Source organism: Danaus plexippus (genome assembly GCF_018135715.1).
Source record: "Danaus plexippus chromosome 3 unlocalized genomic scaffold, MEX_DaPlex mxdp_30, whole genome shotgun sequence".
NCBI classification, from domain to species: Eukaryota; Metazoa; Arthropoda; class Insecta; order Lepidoptera; family Nymphalidae; genus Danaus; species Danaus plexippus.
In genome coordinates, this window is record NW_026869845.1 from 2,316,638 (window position 1) to 2,335,834 (window position 19,197).

The 19,197-nt window shown below is 30.5% G+C and overlaps 1 protein-coding gene across 6 annotated transcripts in view; it reads left to right on the plus strand.

The window, feature by feature from the left end:
- Nucleotides 1-19,197, plus strand: part of LOC116779750 (protein sickie) — a 142,949-nt gene that overhangs the window by 33,272 nt on the left and 90,480 nt on the right. For 5 of the 6 annotated variants that reach the window (XM_061526872.1, XM_061526874.1, XM_061526876.1 and 2 more), the window contains exon 1: nt 17,698-17,796. The exons of the other annotated variant lie outside the window; for it this stretch is intronic. In XM_061526872.1, coding sequence (XP_061382856.1) covers nt 17,713-17,796 — 84 coding nt within the window. In that variant the 5' untranslated portion in view covers nt 17,698-17,712. Of the gene's footprint in view, nt 1-17,697; nt 17,797-19,197 lie in introns of those variants that run through there. 6 annotated transcript variants of the gene reach the window in all.

The following is a 19,197-nucleotide window of genomic DNA, read 5'->3' on the forward strand; positions in this document are numbered from 1 at the left end:
ATATTGGACTAAACCTACCGCATTGCTCACTACTGATATCTGCTATACATCTTATATAGATGGCTTAAAGGCTATAATAGCATGACTCCATCTCGTCTGTTTAGTGAGTTATTTGAAAGGGTTTCCCTCGGGTCTCGTGGAACATAATTCGGTTCTTGACGCGACGTCTTAATTAAAGTTGCCGTGTCACTAAGCTTGCTGTTATTCGGTACAACTCACCAGTATAAGTTTTTACAATGTATTGTACGAAGTTGATTAAATAACTAAGTTTTGTTATATACGTCATAGTTGTGGAGGCAGATTTTAAAATATACAGACAAGTAATGTTTTCTATAAAATGATGTTGTAATTATTGTTTAATTATAGACTTTATCTTCATCGAAAGATTTGTTTAATTTCAAATTACATTTAGAGCCATCAAAGGCTGGTATATCCTGTTTATTTCCGGATCCTACAATAAGATAGTAAAAATAACAGCTAAGTTCGCGGCTGGGGTGCGCGTCTATTTCTGATTCTAGTTAAAGCATTACGTTGACATCTACCTACTAGAGTTCATTGATCTGAAGTAATTAAGATTTTTGTTTATCTTTCTTCCGAAATAAAGTTATTTATTACCGTATCTAATTTTAACTTACCAAATGTATTGTAGAAGTGAATATGATGAAACTTCAACGCTGTTCTACATAAAATAATTTTACATAGTAACTACAATGCAATCAGTTTTACTTAAAATAACACAAACAATAAATTAAATCTCTTTAAATATTTAAATTATCTTCAGAAAAGAGGCTTGAGTCAGCATTGAAATTTATAAATTATCATCAAATTCAAGCATTTTATTGTATATAATAAATTTCCTTAATTTTATTCGATATTGTCAACAAAATTTAACGAGAAAAATTTAAATCTACATGTCTGTTTGTAATGTACATAATATGTTAACTTAAATTTACGTAAAAAATAGAAATATCAGAAATCGGAACAAATATTCCCAATAAAACCCCACGAACAGTAGATGAAAAAGTAAATTTTTCTTCGTGCGGTCAATTGTACTGATCCCAGTACGTCATCTCCAATTCGTCATTTCATCTAAATGCAATAAGTCCCCCTACCGATCGGAAAGCTATTTACAAAGGGGATGGAAAGTCGACTGGGAATAACATTTCTACCTGAGGTCTATTTTAGTTGGAAGACAGAACTCCTTGGCTTAATGAGTTGGCATATAATTTTTATGCCATTACTTGTTGTATTTGCAAAAATCTTTCAGTATTTTCTGTTTGCTCTGTTGAGGCCCGCACTCTCTGCTTGTTTATATTTTAAGCGTAATAAATAACTTGGACAGTAAGAAAAACTGTCGTGACGATTCAAAAATTTTTCGGTAGCTTTTTTTTATGACGACTTATTTAAATTTATAATACCTTAGGTTTTCATATAGATAAGTGTAGTTACGATAAACTGTTAGAATCTTGAAGTGACTACGGGCAGTATATGTTTAATGTGTCCATAAATAAACGTAACTAAAAGTTTTATTAAAGGGTTTAGAGCTTTATACGTTATGTTTATAGCGACAATAATATCCAGTGAGACTGAGTGTACTCTTAGCAATCAAAATAGAGGGACAAATTTGTCATTAGTTTTATTTTTATATTTATTTATAAGGTAGACAACGAGACAACATGCCCAGAATTAATTGCATAATTTTTCTTATAATAAAAAAGTTCTGATGTTGTAAATGTAAGTCACAACTTTGGATTTGTATAAATTGTATCGAAATTTATATTATTTCTAGTAAATTTTATAACTTTTTATGACATAATACTTTTATGTCACCGAACTTAATCATCACTTGATATTAATTTAATAAGACAATACCTCCCTGCCTACATAAACTTTCAAAATGACAGCTTAATTGCCACTTTCAGTTAATAATTGGGGGAGATAGTAACTTTATAAAACGTAGCTTTGAAATAAATAGGATTCTTAAGTATTTTTTTAAAGTTAAATATTGAAATTTTAATTTCACTTAAATGATCAACTAAATATAAATAGTGATAAAGATAACTTTTTCACTTCAAAAACTGCTCCTGTTTCATCGCATCTGTATGAATATCGTTTATCATGATTTATATGGATCTTGTGGGGACAATTCGCAATGTAAGACGTGTTATACCTACTATTTTCATCACGAAAGAGTTTTACCAAATTTGTGAACACTTCTATTTATAGGAAAATATACTTTACACCGTTGTAATACGGTTATTAATATTGTTTTGTGTGTTTTGCAAAATATTAGGGAACAATGTTTACCCACGCACAACGATCGATCGCTAGAGCCTCCGCGTGAAAATTGCAAGCAATGCCTTTAGTCACGGATTATAATAACTAGATGTGTACTTAGAATTTTCAATTCGTATCATTCATATTTATTTATACACATATCTGTGTAATTTGTTTTATGATATATATTTTTTATAACTTTATTATATTGAGTATTTTCTAACAATGTAAACCTTTAAATAAGACGTAAAAAAAATAAGTTTTAATGTAATATAAGAGATCGTCGCAAAGATAAATTTCTAAATTTAACTACAGTGATCAATGTTCAGCCATAGTTGTAGAAGTGAATAAACTATTGTAATTTGATTTGTAAATGGTATGGCAAGAAAATACATGGAGCGACGATTTTCAAAGTCACACCGTACAACAATACCTTCAAGTTTCAAAGTTCCTGAGCCGTTCGAATTCTATAATAAAGCAACTCCATTTGTACAAAGAACTTTACTATTCGTTGCCGACGAAAACTCAGGACCTAAAACCTCGACAGTAGAACATAACACACAAGAAATAACCGAACAAGATGTGTCTGAAGCTAGCACATCGAAAACAAGCGATGAACAAGAAAAATCGCCTAAAAAGAACTCATTTTTTTTCTCCCCCTCGAAAAGTTGCAAGATTCATGGGCGAAGCTTTTTCCGGCTTCAAACGAGCCCTAAGAAAAAGACCGAAAATGACGTAACAACCGAGAGCAAGACAGCAGCTGGAGGGTTGATTAGCTATGCCCCTGGCTGGTCCCTTAAAGGAGAACATCTCATGAAATGGGGAGCTTCCGGGAAGACAACTATTGAGGTAAATAATGTGATAAATGTCATATAATCAGTAGTGTTTCCAATATTTGCTCCAAAATTGTATTATTTATTGCACAACAATACGCAACTTAGTTATATATTTCATTCATAAAATATAAATTTTTATGAAATCTTTGTTATATCATATCACACATGAATATAAATTTTCCTAGTATGAGAGGAAGTAAGCCGATTAAATGTATGGTACATTTCATGTTTTGATACTGAAAACGTTTATCTTATACAACCTTTCAGGGTATGGCAAAGTGGGAATTTAGAATGTAAATCTGGTAGGGTAAGAACGGGGCGAGTGTTTTTAAAAAAGAAAATGAATATTGCAATCTAAATACGCCCCCAGGTGAATCCAACGGGAAGGAATATTGTAGCTGTAGAATTTCTTCAAATTGAATTCTAAGAGAGTATAATACAAGAGCAATTAATAAATCTCTATATAAATCAAAACAAACAATAAATCAACATAAGACGAAAAACACAAAATGAGTTTTGTTTATAAATTACGAAATCGAAAGACGAATTTCATTAAACTGAAAAGCAATGCTTCAGAAAAATTTTATACATCCATCGAATGAGATGCATTTCACGTGTTCATCCAATAATCGGAATAGCTTTACCATAATATTGCTAATGCAATGGCGCGTATCGGAATTTTCCGCTTATTACTGAACCGTTTGTCTCCGGTGTACAGATCGTTGGGATTGAATTATAGAATCTATGAAAACAAAACGAGGGATAGGAGGAAGGAGGTTCGTAGTCAAAATTATGAATGATATTATCGCCCTATAATATAACCATCCATGTTAACAGTTTTAAATAAGGAGATGAAAATTTTGAGCTCATTTTTATTTATCATTTCTTAGATTTGGCAAATGTTCAAATCATAATAAATGTCATAAGATTTCCCGTATAAGCGAACGATTTCTCCTATTAGTTCCAACGTTTTGCCAACAATAATATCGAATTAAACGACTCGTCACCCTCGCATTTTGCTTCTTTCTATCTGCTACGCGGAAAAGAGCGGTATTAAAGATGTAGATCACTGTTTACTAGAAAAAGAAAATATTTTATCATTTCTAACAGAGCTTGTATGAAATAATGCTATAAGTTATGACACGATTTTAATTTTAATTCATGAAATAGCAATATTTTTAATACATACATTTTCTACGCATCTCTTCAAATTAACAAATTAAAAAAAAATATATATATTTTATTCAAACATGAACCAAAACATAGAAAACCATCAATGGAATTACAGCGAATCCGCAGCGGATAAAATATTAAAAAGTCCAATAAAACTTCGTAACATCATATCCTATTAAACATTTCGGAAAGTGATATCGTACAAAGTTCAACATTGTATTATCATCCAAGCAAAGCAAAGTACATTTTGCAAAATTAACTCAAAGTAAATTCAATGCAGAGGAAGCACGTAGAATTTCATGAGGTAACTCGTTTTAGTGTCCTTATATCGTAGATGTAAAGCCTATATTGCTCTGTTATACCGCCGGTATCCAATCAGCTTTGAATATGCATGAGGAATTGAACCCGCATGTGTGTGACGGTTGTGATGAGCCGGGGATGTCATGTGTAATGAAATCTTCGTTATCAATCAGTTTAATATATTAGAAAATTAAACAAACATGCAAATTTGTATGTTCAAAAAATTAACAGTTAAAATGTTTGAGATGAATCAGGTAAATATGTTTGTATATAAAAATTTATCTCATATGTAGATATTTTCGAGCATATATTTGAAGCATATAGTAGATTCAGAAAGGAAAATAGTAGTGAACGATTTTTAATAATAGTGAAAGAATAGTACAGAACATAAGAGACGAAACCTCTCAGCATTCCATGGACTCATGGTGCGGGTGCCGGGTCCATCGCGTTCCAGGGAATAGTAGTGAAATTTTTATGTAATTTTACAGTGATGTTCGAGGATACAGTATGTTTAAGCATTATCAAATGTCTACAAAATATAATAATTATTAATATATACTAGTATACTTTAGTGTAATTGAATATGTACTTTTGATGTAGTCTTAATGAATATATTAAAATTTATTATCAACTGTACTATTTTCTCGTGTTCTTGCATTGTGGAATTAAAGAGGAATAATTGGCTAAGAACTATTGCAAATATTTGCAGCTTCGACAGACGATCTTCGACAGCGTAATATCTACTGGCCGTTAAGAGTATACTCGAGCACAGAAGGTCGTTGCTCGGTAAATATTTCAGGGCGGCTTATTAGGCAGCTAATTATACAAAGGAAGTAGTTAGGGTGCAACGGAAGAGGGGACCGCTTTTGCCTTCTGTTCGTGACAGTACCTACATTGCCAGCGGCTTCTTGATTTTCGAAACTGAACTTCAATGTATAGATATTTCTTTATAGAAATTAATTTGCCTCATTATTCCTTCCTTAGACAACTTTAAATAAAATGCCTTTGCAAAATTATTATAAAAAACGACATCTTAGTGACAAATGTTTGACTCGTCGCGGACGAAACCTTTTAATAAATTGGTGCTATTCCAATACAGAGTCGGTCTTGGTGCTATATTGTAACTGACAATAGCGCGGAATATTAATACACTTCCATTGACAACAGCTAGGATTCTTGGTTATTTAAATTTTAAATAAATCTATTGGTATGTATGTTTCCTCGGCTTTGTTCGTGACGGTTTATGTTCATAGTAGTTGTTAAATAAACTATTATGATTGTTATTTAAGTAAATATTCTTTTTGAATTCTTTTCTTTAATTACATATAAATAACCAATTAGTCAGGATAAGTTTTGAAAGTATTTCTGGCATTTATAGATACGACGCTATATAAATAGCAGCTTTTGCACATGTTGTATATATAGTTTTTGGAGGCTTGAAATTACATACAAATTGATTTTTATCTGTTGATGTAAGATAACAATCGAATAAATAGCTCACTTTGAATGACAACACTACGAAGAATATTAATGTGCCGGTCATTGAGAACAGTAAGTTATGTTTGCACGACATAAGACGGGTTGGCCGTAAAATAACTTTAATATTATTCGAATAAATATATTATTTACCACTTTGGAGTTATTACGAAGTATTCAGGTTACTTTCAAAAGTTTTTTTTATTACGTCGGCCAGTTATGATGACCAAAAAGTTTTGATACAACTTCAAATCATACAAAAAACTGTCATGACGTCACACATACCGCTGTGGTCAAGCCGGGGTATAAAATAAATTGAAAGAATGTTCGGATTGTGGACAGGTGGGATTGCGGACCTTCCAAAATTGCATTGGCATTCATTGGCATGATCGACTAAGGGTCACATTCACACTGGAATGAGCTTTGACTTTTTATATTGCCATATACAAAGATATGGATTACTGTTTGTAATCTATGATGTAGTAATGATTTTGGAGTAGTGATTTTTTATTATTATTATAAAAGGAATACATTATTGATTATTTTGAATTATATTTTGATGTAGATAAACCATTAATAATTTTTATATTATATAATACCGGTATTTTGTATTAATTTCTGTATTAAACATATTTGAATGTGGCAACAAACAATAAAAATAAACAAAAAGTAATAATAATTTGAGAGGTTACCATCGTACAATATCAGTGTGAAAGGGATCTAAGGGCTGGTTTCGTTTTAAATTTGGAACATGGCATCTTTTGTACAAGAGCCGAATTAATTTGCGATGACGTGTAAGCGTAACTCTTATCGCTCATCTTCAATTTAATTTTATTAAGGACTTCGCTTGGAGGTTTTCATAATTTATTGCTACTGTTTATGTAATTACTTTTTATTGCCTCATTAAACGACATTTACGTACAACCCGGTAGAAGTACCATGGTTAGACTTTATAAACTTTAATTTATTGTTTACATCAACACACTAAATAGCAATTAAAATCATATAATTGATTCGTTTAACGAAAATGAAAAGGATTTTTTAAGTCTGTTAACATGAAATGTTCTAGATCGCAATATTTATTCGCGTTTATACAAAATGAACAGAAAGACAGCGAGTTTTAGCTTAATGGAGACACCAATTCGATAACAAAAGTCCTTCCACCCAAACTGTTTACGAGGGGAAACGGAGCAAAATCCCCTGTTATTCTTACATTATGGAGGACAAAACCTACGTGGAAATGCGTTTTTATTTATCCATTGTTTGAGAAATGAGATACGGACACAAAAGGATTTGTGATGTTTAGTTTTATGTAAGTTATGTATATTCCATGCGTCATTAAGTATTTTATTCTGTATGTATATTTTTTCTTTGAAAATCTTAGTGATTTATTTTTAGGTCATATACCATCCACTAAGGCCTTATTTTACTTTATTTTTATTTCTTGCTATTTTTTTAATATTTTCCATAACAAAAAATTGCTTAAATAACAAAAAAGTGTTTTATTCCAAAAACCAATAAAACTCGTAGTCTGTAATCTTAAATTCCAGAATCCAAAAGTAAGAAAAACCTTAAATCTTCCTTAAACCAAAAATTTCATACGCAGTGCCTCAGTATTTAGAACTTGTTTATCCTCCCAACTTTGTATCCGCTTAAGGAATATTAAAACTATGATAAAGTATCTAGTTCAGGATTTTTTAAATTTATATTTGGTCTATATATAAATAGATTTTTATATAAATTTTCCATCTTAGTGAAATTGTAATATTGATGTTTAACAAGAGAGTCATTTTGGTACTTTCAGTGAGTGTGTGTGTGTGTGTGCAAAAGCTATTTTAATATACTTAAAAATTTTTAGAAAGATTTGGATCTTGAATCTAAAATCTTAAACCGCTACAATTTACAATGCTCCTGTCGCATACTGCTACCGAAATAGTCAAAGAAATCCTCCAAATATTTTGAAAATCTAATTTTACACTATGACACCTAACCATCCAGATGATAATGTCGTCATGACCACAGAGTGGGCATTCATCAACTGATGTGAATGGTATTTAATTGCAGCGAATGAATATTAACTACGCTAATTCAGTAGTCATGCTGATTGTCTCGTCGTAATTAGTATGGATCGTATTCCAGTGCTTTTCACTTCGGTTTTGCTTAAATTAAACGTTAACAACTATTTCTACGATACTTTTTTCCTTGTCTACTAATATTTTTCCATCCTTTAGTTACTAATTGCTCGTTAAACTTTCAGCAATTATTTCGTGGTTGAAATGGCATTTCATTATAATCGCTCGGCTGTCAATTTTGAATGATTCCAAACATTATAACGTTTACTTAGATACGAAGTTTTATAATTGATAAATAAAAGAATATGAAAGCACAAAAGAATCACTCAGAAGGGTTATTATGATGTCGTACAACGATTTTGCTAATATGACGTATTAGTATACCTACAAATGTACACAGAAATGATCCGCACATAAGATACACATGGCTCGAGTTTCACATCGGTCCAGTAACCCGTCTATTAGCAAGCGTCGGCCTTCATATAGATTTATGACAGGGACTAACTGAATTATTGTTAATCGCGATCCATGTGTGTAATAATTCACTAAATCGTACTAGAAAGTTCTATTAATAATTTTGAGATTGATCGTTAATCAAACATTTTTCAAACAATTCAATGGTTTCATTTAATTCATTTGTTAGTTGTTATAGACCTCGTTTACCAATCTTTGTCAAAACAATGGAAAAGTAATAAATAAATTTAAAGGAAGAAGCATACATTAAAATATATTAAAAAAATAATTAAAAAATACCTATTAATGTTTGTTATTAAGGGTTTTAAAAACATGAGTAGTACTGGAGACGCATAACCTTTAAGTAATAAGAATGCCTTTGATCGCAAGCAATTCCCGGAGGTAATACGAGTATAATTCCGAAGAAGTATTCAGCAATGAATAGTCGCGGCACGCTTTTTTAACGGTTCATTACGATTTTATATCAGTTAATTGACTTACCGTTGCCAGACGTGCGTCGATTTTTAAGTAAATTTTTATATTAAATTGTAATTAGATACTTTCATTAAAACAATCTTCTCTCGACTTGAATTATATTGTTAATTATAAAATAAATAATACGTATAATACGCACCAATATGAATAAAAATATTTAAAAAAATATTCCATACAGTAATATATGAATGAGATTATAGACATCTTTAGAAACATTTAAAATATTATTTATATAGAATTGGTCATAAATAAATAATTTTAAACAATTTTTTTTTGTCATAGTATCTACCGAGTATTATTTTATGTATAAAAATATCAAAACATATTTTAAAACCTCAATATATTTTTATTGTTAGGATATTTTGAAGTCCAATAATTCGTAGATCCTTAACTAAATAAATCAGCTTTGAGTTTGCAATAATAACTGTTCTTCCAAACCAATTCAATATATGGCAACCCGTGTAACGCCTGCCGTTTAGTGATTTAATTGTTTTAAGCATACATTATTATTATTATTTTGATTTATAAGACAGTCATTGTGCAACTCGATTATGTAGGGCCTTCGAGGGACATTAAATTGAATGAAATGAAAAATAAATTAAGTCGATGTAAAGTGGAGCGACGGGCACCGAAGAATACATTTGGAAGTATTGTGTTCGGTGACAATAAGGCTAATAAAAATCGAATACAGAGGCCATTGAAATATTAGGTTACAATAGATATGAGTTACGGCTGTATATAGATTTGTTTACAACATAAGTTTGTTCAAATAAAACGTTTTCAATCAATTTTAACCCATGTTCGTATTATAAGAGATTCTTAAATTATTTCAATGAAACTAATATATTTCACGGGCAGACGAGATGCCCGTCTGCCCGTGATCACGGTTGCTGAAAAGTAAACGAAGCGTCGGGAGTATGTAGTTTTAAAATAATAAAATCCGCTTAATATATTAGTTTCATTTAAATGAATAAAACTCGCGAGTCTTAGATCTCATTATGATTCTTAAATTAATCTGCATTGTATTAAATTGCCTGTGAATAGTATTATCACAGAAATGATTACGTCAGCGTCATTAGAGCGATAATATTCGCAAAATGCAATACTGAGGACGTGACTTCTAGTACAAAATTTGTAGTTGTATTATTGTTTATATTGCTAAATCCATAATATATAATTCAATTTCATCACAATATCGGATAATCATTATTGTAAATATAATGATATGCACCATTTATCTTGAAAAACAAAGTATTAAAAATCTAGTCACGTTCACTTTAAACTGAAAAGCATATTTATATAAATAAAAAAAATTGATGTAAAATTTCCTGTTTAATTTCTTTGATTGAGTGGGAATATATAAATAAAACGGTGTGGTTAGTTCTGTTGTAACTGTGGTTGTTTTATCACCAGGAATAGTTGCTAGAGTTTAATTCAGGCTAGTTGAGTCAGTGTTCTGAGTCAGCGTACTGTTTACTCGCCACGGGTCGACCTATCTCCCAGACGTGAATAAGCGAAAAAAATAAATTTCCAGACGACACGTGACGAAATTTTAAGGAGGATACGTTAGATTTATATATTTAAGATTAACGTTATGAGCGTATTCATTTTCTAAACGGATTCTAGTTAACTCAATTGAAATTAATTTATCAAAAATAAAATATATCATTTTACTAGATTCTTATCTATTTTTTTGTTGCGTCAAGTTGTTCTATTTTTAAGAATCCAATATTTTTCTACTTATATTCCAACGAAATACAAATCATCTTTCAACTCCGCTCGATAGTTTTTAAGAATTTGATTAAGAAATACACAAGCAAACTCGCTCTATAGATGTACCAAATTATTTATTGTTAATGTCATTCGTGTTTTTCAATTGTATTTTTGTATAAATTTGATTGCCCTCGTCCATTATTCAGTGTCGTTTTCCAGTGTCCGTCATTTTAATTGGCACACGAGTCATGAACGAACATGATCGTTGTATTAAATTATTTTCCTGTCGCTTCGGGAAGATCCTGTGTCTGAATCGTATTTCATTTACGTTTTTATGTTATAGATTTCATTTCCTATACTTTATAATGTACGTATGTAAGCGAATTACAGACTGATATTTTTATTGTAAAGAAGTAACTTCTGTATTTTCTAATGAATAACTAAAAACAAATAGAATATGTTAAAATTTGTGACATTAAAAGGCACTGAGATCAAAACATTCAATGTTATTTTAAATAGTTAATTCTTTTGACTTTGATATTTAATTTAGTTTTACTGATTTGGTTGAGGATATTGCTTCTTTTGTTTCGGGAAATATGAAAGGTTAATAGTTGTTTTGTTACGACACATATTTCTAATATTTTAAATCTATAATTATATATATATATATATATATACTTCATTATTCTCTAAACGATTTTTTAGGGGAATTTTCTTAGGGGAAAACATGTCAAAAAACTAAAAGCGCAAATAAATAGCTTTCGAAATATAAATGTATCCGTTTAGTTGCTTGCCTTATATATTTCTAATTAGAGAAAAATAACCTAAATCATGGGACCGAAAATAAACCACAAACATCTGTACTATTTATCTGTGCTAGACATCCATATTACTTCATTTAGACTATAAATGTATTAACATCAACAAACGTAAGGTATTTTGCCATAAACCCAGTTACACATTGCTTACTTCGGATCCCAAGTAACCGAGCACGCATGTAAAACTGAAATAAAAAGTTGCAGAGAGTATAAAACAGTCATAAATAATAAAATAAGACCATCTATTTATATCTGCGGCTTGGCTGTAACAAACTTGTCTTGATAGTTTTCATTGACAAAGCTTAAATATCAGGTATTTAATATAAAGGCATTGTAAATATGTTTTTTTTTTCATTTCATCAGAAAACCTCTATGGCAAATTTCTTATAAAATGGCGATCGTTTGCATTAAAACTTAATATAATGAAGTAATTATTTTTAGATATATAATTTTCTTATATTTCAATAATATTTTTTCAATTTTCAAATGTTAAACAAACATGACTATGAAATATAACCACCATATATTTTTTTCAATTATTTAACAGAAAAAAAATGTTTGTTTTATCATACGAAATATCGACGAAACTTTCAAGAACGGTTGGTGCGTGTAAATGGAAGCCGTAGGAGTAAAAGTCATTGAGTAGACGACGGTGGCGAAATTATTGTACTAAAATAGTTTCCTGTGCTTTTATTCACTCAAACATGGCTCCGAATTAAGGAATCTGATTGAAAAACATATGTATTCCTTTCCTTAGAGTTAAAAAACTGACATGTAAATTTTAAGTAGACTTTTTTTGGCGAGAAATAAATACGAAATGGAGATAATTTTTACAGCAGAAAAGTTGTTTAAAACGGATATGTTTGATGTGTACGTTAGTTTTAAATCGTTTTTTTCGGTTCGTTCTGTAAAAGTTTTTTTGGATAGATTCATAGTTCACAATAAGACGAGATGAAACTTTCATCACGTCTTCTTATGAATATGGTTACAGCAAAGTTATTTAAACTTGTAAACGTATAATGAAAACTTTTTTAATTAAAACATTTACAAGCACCTCATTTGTACAAGCATTTCGTGGCTTTCTACCTTCGCTTTGTTATGATTATTGTGCTAGATTTATTATAGGAGTCGTATTATTCAATAAATTTTGTCAATCAAACAATATATATATATATATATATTTCTGATCACAAAAAATATAGTACCATAAATATTCATAAAGAATATTAAATGTATCACGTAAAAAATATTTTATGCCTCAACTCATATTTTGAATAAATTATAAAACGCTGCGTCGTTTTTATCTGGTCGATGTCAGGTTAAAAGTTTTTTATGGTAAGTCACGCGTCCCTATACCGAACACAAAGAACTAAAACGGTAGGTCAAGAGCTGGTTTCCCGGAGGTGTGTCCTCGACAATAGACCTTAGTTTTAATTAATAAGTGCCAGAGGGTAGTGCTAGAGGGTAGTGAACGGAAATAGCACGGGCAATTAAATCTCGAATTTTGGTGTGAAAATTTCGTTGTCCCAAAATAGTTTTCTTGTTCTTGATATTAGATTTTTTAGTGAGTTTATCCATCCTTTCGAATTGTTAGAAGTAATTAAGTAGTTGCAGTTCGTATCTTGCAGGCAGATACATTTTATTATCAAACATAATTAAAGTTTCTACAATGCAGGCAAAAATAAAGACTTTAAGTCCGTACGAATAAACTTTTAATAATATTAAATAAAATTTCCGTTCACGTTAATATTAACCATTGAAAAAACACTTCCAATTAGTGTAAAACAACTCTATTCTTTGATTTCCACGTCCCGTCTATGAGAGCTTTTGTGGTGCTTTCCGCTTAGTCAGAGGAGCGCGCGCGCACGGGACGCGCGTGTGTAGCGCGACTTTGTCACGTGGTATTAATAAGTCGCGAGTGTTTCTGGGTGCTAGTTAAAATTATAATGTTATGCAATGTTGGGTGTAATTAGTTATCTATTAATTAATATTACTAATATGTATCAGCAAGGATTCTTTTCAAGAAATATTTAAACAAAACACATTCAAACTTTAAATTTATAAAATAATCATAATTTTTGATGAAATATATAGGTTCATTTATTTAATGTAATGAACAATTGAGTACAGTATTAATATGCTCGTATTTTATATGACAGATTTTTTATTAAAATAACAACGGCGGTCAGGATTAAGTTTACAATTATTGCTCTTTATATTACACACGTAAAATGTGAATAATAAATTGTACGAAAGGAGATAAAGTTAATAAGTATTTTAAGGAGATATAATAAATTATATAAAACACAATACGCTCAATCAAATGTTGATAATGGTCTTTAAAATAAATTACAAACAGTAGATCGTGAGTGCGTTCGGACGATTTATTGTAACGACTTTAAAGGATCTTCTCTTTGTGAATACAATTCCATAAGGTTTATTTTGTTTTACACCGATGTACTACGTACATACAAAACTTTATTTTTTAAATCCGGTCCCAAAACAATTTCACGGCTGTTGTTGTTATACTTGTTGTACCTATACTTTTAAAGTTTAGATTTTAAAAGTACTTTGATCGGAATATTGATAATTAAATATGAATAAAACAAATTAGTAGGTCATAATAAGCATAATATTTATGAATGTAAATTAGAAAAAGTACGCGTTCTACATAACTAGTTTTAGACCATAGTTTATTTATGATACAAACCACAGTATAAGTAAATAAACATGTATAAATTATTTATTTACAATACAAAACCCATTCGATCGACACATGAATGTAGCCACCGATCATTTACCTACATTTAGACTATTTATAAGAGTCGCCGGAAATGCCCCTACATCCATGAGACGATATAAATCTCTTCACCAAAGCGTTTCGAAATTAGTATCATTTAGCTGAATTAACGATTCTGTTATTTTAAATACAAACCTCTCAAAATAATATAAATATTATTGATATATAAAATGGTTGGATTGATAAACTATTTCTTTTTAATCATATTTGCGATATCATAACATTTTTGTTTCAGTACGTGTTATAAAGACTTTCAAGCGACAATTATAGTAAGTTAACAAGAAGGATAATTCATGATTTAACAGTCCTCGCCCACGTAACAAGTAACATCTGTGTCCCACATACCATGCACATATATCATAAAGACCGAACTTTGATTGATACCTTTATTGTAATAGTAAAATAATATTATCGAACATATTGATATAATAGTATCAATTGAATCCCAACTATGACGCTATTAGACTGTGTTATGAAACAACCTATGGGAAAATAATATAGATTGAGACTATTTAAAAACAATAGTCAATTTATAATCGTCAAATCAAAGTTTCTGGCTTACGCAATGAATATCTTCCCAAAAGATCGGGAAAGAAGTCCTAGTTATACATTACAATAATAATTCAAGCACTACAAAAATAGTGATTCGTAGTATTAAAATCATTACCAACGTATAAATTGTACAGATCTGTTTGCTCCACAAAGACGAATGATTAATTTATCGGATTTGTTCTTTGCTGTTCTTTATATAGTCTCAACCGTTACGAAACATGTATGCTAATGAATAATAAACAAAGCGTCTTCTATTTTACTATTAGATCTTTACAACGAACGGCTATAAAATAAACGATGATTGTTTTTCAATTCACTTTTTTGCTACAAATGTAATAGCTTCGTACACATCCAGAACTGTTTTGTAATTTTATTAGCGACATTATAGACATACGTACATAGTTAGTCGGAGTTGCGCAATTCCTGGATTATGTTTTAAATGTATCGTGATAAGCACGAGTTTTCTTTAAAAAATCGCGGGATTTTTAATTTTAACGACGATTTTAATTTTATCAATGAAAAAACATAGGAATTGTCGGTGTTTAGTTAACAATGCAAAAATTCGTACTAATGGCAGTAGATAACTGTCACATAAATCCTTTTACGCTCGTTTCGCACTATCGCGATTATCTGTACGCTTTTAGGCACGTTTTGTTTAGTTTGTGCTGTTAGTTTGTTCAAGTATTATAATCCAGATACAGTAGAAAACTTGTCAAAATATATTTGTTTTTAATTGTAATACATATTGGCCGACATTTTGATCATAATTACTAAATAAAATTCTTCGAAGTTAAAAATATGTTATTTGAATGATATATTTCAAGTGTTTTTTTTCATTTTTTTTTTCAAAATTCTATCAAGCTGTTATAAAAAGTGCCGCAGAGCCTTATTAGTGGAATCGCGTATTCGGACTCTAAATAGTTTTATGATTGTCACAAGTTCGTTGCTCCGGCGCACCTTCCGCTGTTATAAATACACCGTGTTGAAGTTTTGACACACAAACACTGTGTGCTTGGGCGTGTACGGTGTAACACAACTTTACGATCGCCATTATGCCATTTAAGACGTAATATTGAATAAGTCACTAAAATTACATTGACACATTTTATACATTTCAGAAATACAACTTCATTGACAATAAATCTCAATTATAAAAATATTTAAATGTAATTTTTTGTCGGCATATATTATACATAAATGTCCTTAACGAAATTTGTTCTTTATATAGTATGCACCTGTATAAATATATGTATGTAGCTATCTCAAAACATGATTTATGTTCACAAAACAAAAACAGACAATGTTGTCACTTCTATGATGACTGTTTTAAAACGTCTCAAGCAAAGTTCAAAGAGGTGTTAGAAACGTGCGGCCTCTTTATTTCTTCCTCTTAGATTTTCTTTTTATAGAGACCATTTTCAACCAGTAACATTATACACGTGAAGATGAACTGCACGGACCACGGGGTATAAATAAAAGACAGGAAACTATGAAAGAGTCTGTATTTATGTTTGTACAATTTTTCTTTGGTCTATGTGAGACGCGTCGTTTCATTTTTGTTCTCATTCATAGAATAAATAATATTGGAAAAAACTTTTTAAGTTTAAAACGTGTACAAATCCATTCAGAGTTCAAATATAAACAAAATGATTTGTTCTATGGACTCTAATTTCATGAAACTAAACTTGAGACAATCAAGCAATTTTTTTTCAAGATATTTAACTATGTCACCATTACAAAAAGGATGAATAAAGCGAAAATCAAAATAAATATTTATCGAAATTCCATTACTTTTAAGAGAACATCAAAGACCATTGTATTATACTGCCGGTAAGACACTTTAACCTCGTGACGAAGCAACTATAAACATAAAATTACCTTCCCTCCCACTAAACGGTACTCCGTCATTGTTTCAAGCTAGTATCTAGTATTTCATTACGATGTAATCATTGTTGCGGCGCCTACACGAAAATTATGCATATTTAATTAAACAAGATAGACATGCTGTTATTTCAGTGTGATTGTTAATCTAATTTGCGCTTCGGTAATCGATCTAAACACACCCATTTAATTTCTCAACAATAAATTTTAAGCAATCGCTAGCGATTACAAACATATTTCCAAGTAGAAACATCTCAAATCATACAAATTTTATCTGATTATCAAACTGATGTGTTTAAACAATGAGTAAGTTGACGCAACCACGCAAAATTCATGGGAGGTTTATTCTAATCTTCCCGCACGAATCGTCTCGAATGTAGGCGTAGGCGCCAACCGTCAGAGTAAATATTCCGAGAAGACTATCGTACGTTACCATTCATTCATGTACCGTGACGCACGCTGAAATACACTTAAAGTAATTCATCGTATTTGTATAAACATATATAATGATAATATTGATGCTTTAATACTTATTTTCGTCACAAGACCCATAAACTTTTGTAAGGAAAAAAAAAATTGGTGTATACTGTATTATTTATTAATTCAGAGAAAATTTTGGAAGAACTATAATTTTCCATGTTTCCGCAACAAATTTAACAAAGCGAAATAGTGAACCCTAGAAATATATATGTCGTATTTGTAAAAAAAGTTGGTACATACTAAATCTTAAATAAAATATACAGTTTAATAAGTAAGCATTGTTCTGATTTCCTGGAACAGTGCCTATGTTGCTCAGAACCTTAAATAAGCCCAACAAAAGGTTGCTTTATTATGATTCATAGTGGTGAAGATGTGTTAGTGAGAAAATGATACCGACTTGCATCAGAGCCCCTCGGTCCATTCAGGGCTCTACTGATGACGTCACGCGGCAGACGAGGTCCATTGTTCAGGTAATCTTCAAAAGTTTGGTGTGAATCCATTACTTTTGACCCTACTTCAAGTGGTTTAATTCCAACAAACAGTTATGTTATAAAGTAGCCTGACTTTTATATGAGGTTATAAATATTATAAGTCATTGTGTTAATAACAAATCATCATATAAGAAGCCTCTCATAAAATCGTGATAATTAATCGTTACTGTGATGGTAAATTTAACTTATATTTCATTAATGACGCTGTGTTGGTAAGCTTTTTTGAAGCCTTGGCTTCCAAACTAATAACGACTGACATATTACTCATAAACTTGGACTCTTTCCAAAAACATTCATAGCATTTTAAACATAATTAAATATATGTTTAGATTATAGCTTTTAATAGATTAAACAAATCAGTTACTTTAGGAATGAGGATAAATTAAAATGATAGTATCATACATTCAACTTTGTTTGTATCAAAAGGGTTGTTGGTAATCAAACACTGAAGCAGTAAATGTTGAAGCCCTTTAAATGGGGAAGCAAGTTACGTTTTCTGTCCCACACTGTGGGCATTATTGGAAATCTAGAAAATAGTGGGTAATGTTGGCGAGCGGTATATTAAAAGCTTGCGACCTCATTTCTGTTCCGGTTGCATTGGTTCGGTTTTAAATACATCTGAAGGATGTAGTCAACTAATGATATATATATTTATATATAAAATAGCTTATGTTTTGTAATGTAACTGTAATTGAAGTATTGTATTGTAATACTAATTGTTGCCAACCTATATTTAATACTGAGTATATCAACTTTGATTGGATATTTTAAAGGCTTTTTTATTGTCTTTACAAAATTAAATGATAAACAGAAATGTCAAAGTCATAATCATAAATTATTAAATAACCAACCTCTTAATTTTGTATTTCATGTTTTATTATGTTCAAGACTTGTAGACATTTATTACACTCATACATTTGAATTATCGTCTCGGTTGTATTGAATTTCTTTTTTTAGACATATCTTACACCCCAACTACTAAAACGAGGAATCTGTGTGACTTACAATAAAAATGTCAAAAATTGGTGCCATTACTTATGCACCGGAAGGAAATGAGAAGTGTTAATCTCTCAACGCCGACACTATATCCCCTGTAATACAATAAATAACTTTAAAACGCTGTGGTAGACCAAAAGGCAGTTCCAATTAACATTCCCTCTGTTATCATAGATGAATATAAATCAAGGCCCGATATAATTTATATCTTTATAAGGCCTGTAAAATCCCTTCAATTAAACCATTAACGAACATGTTAATAAAAGTGGAAATGATTAATCTTCTGCTGGCTCCAGTTAACTTCAAACCCTATGGCGGAATTCTGGCCACTGGTCAATAAAACAAAATTTTTGGTTTCCGTACATTCTCATTCATTCTGAACGT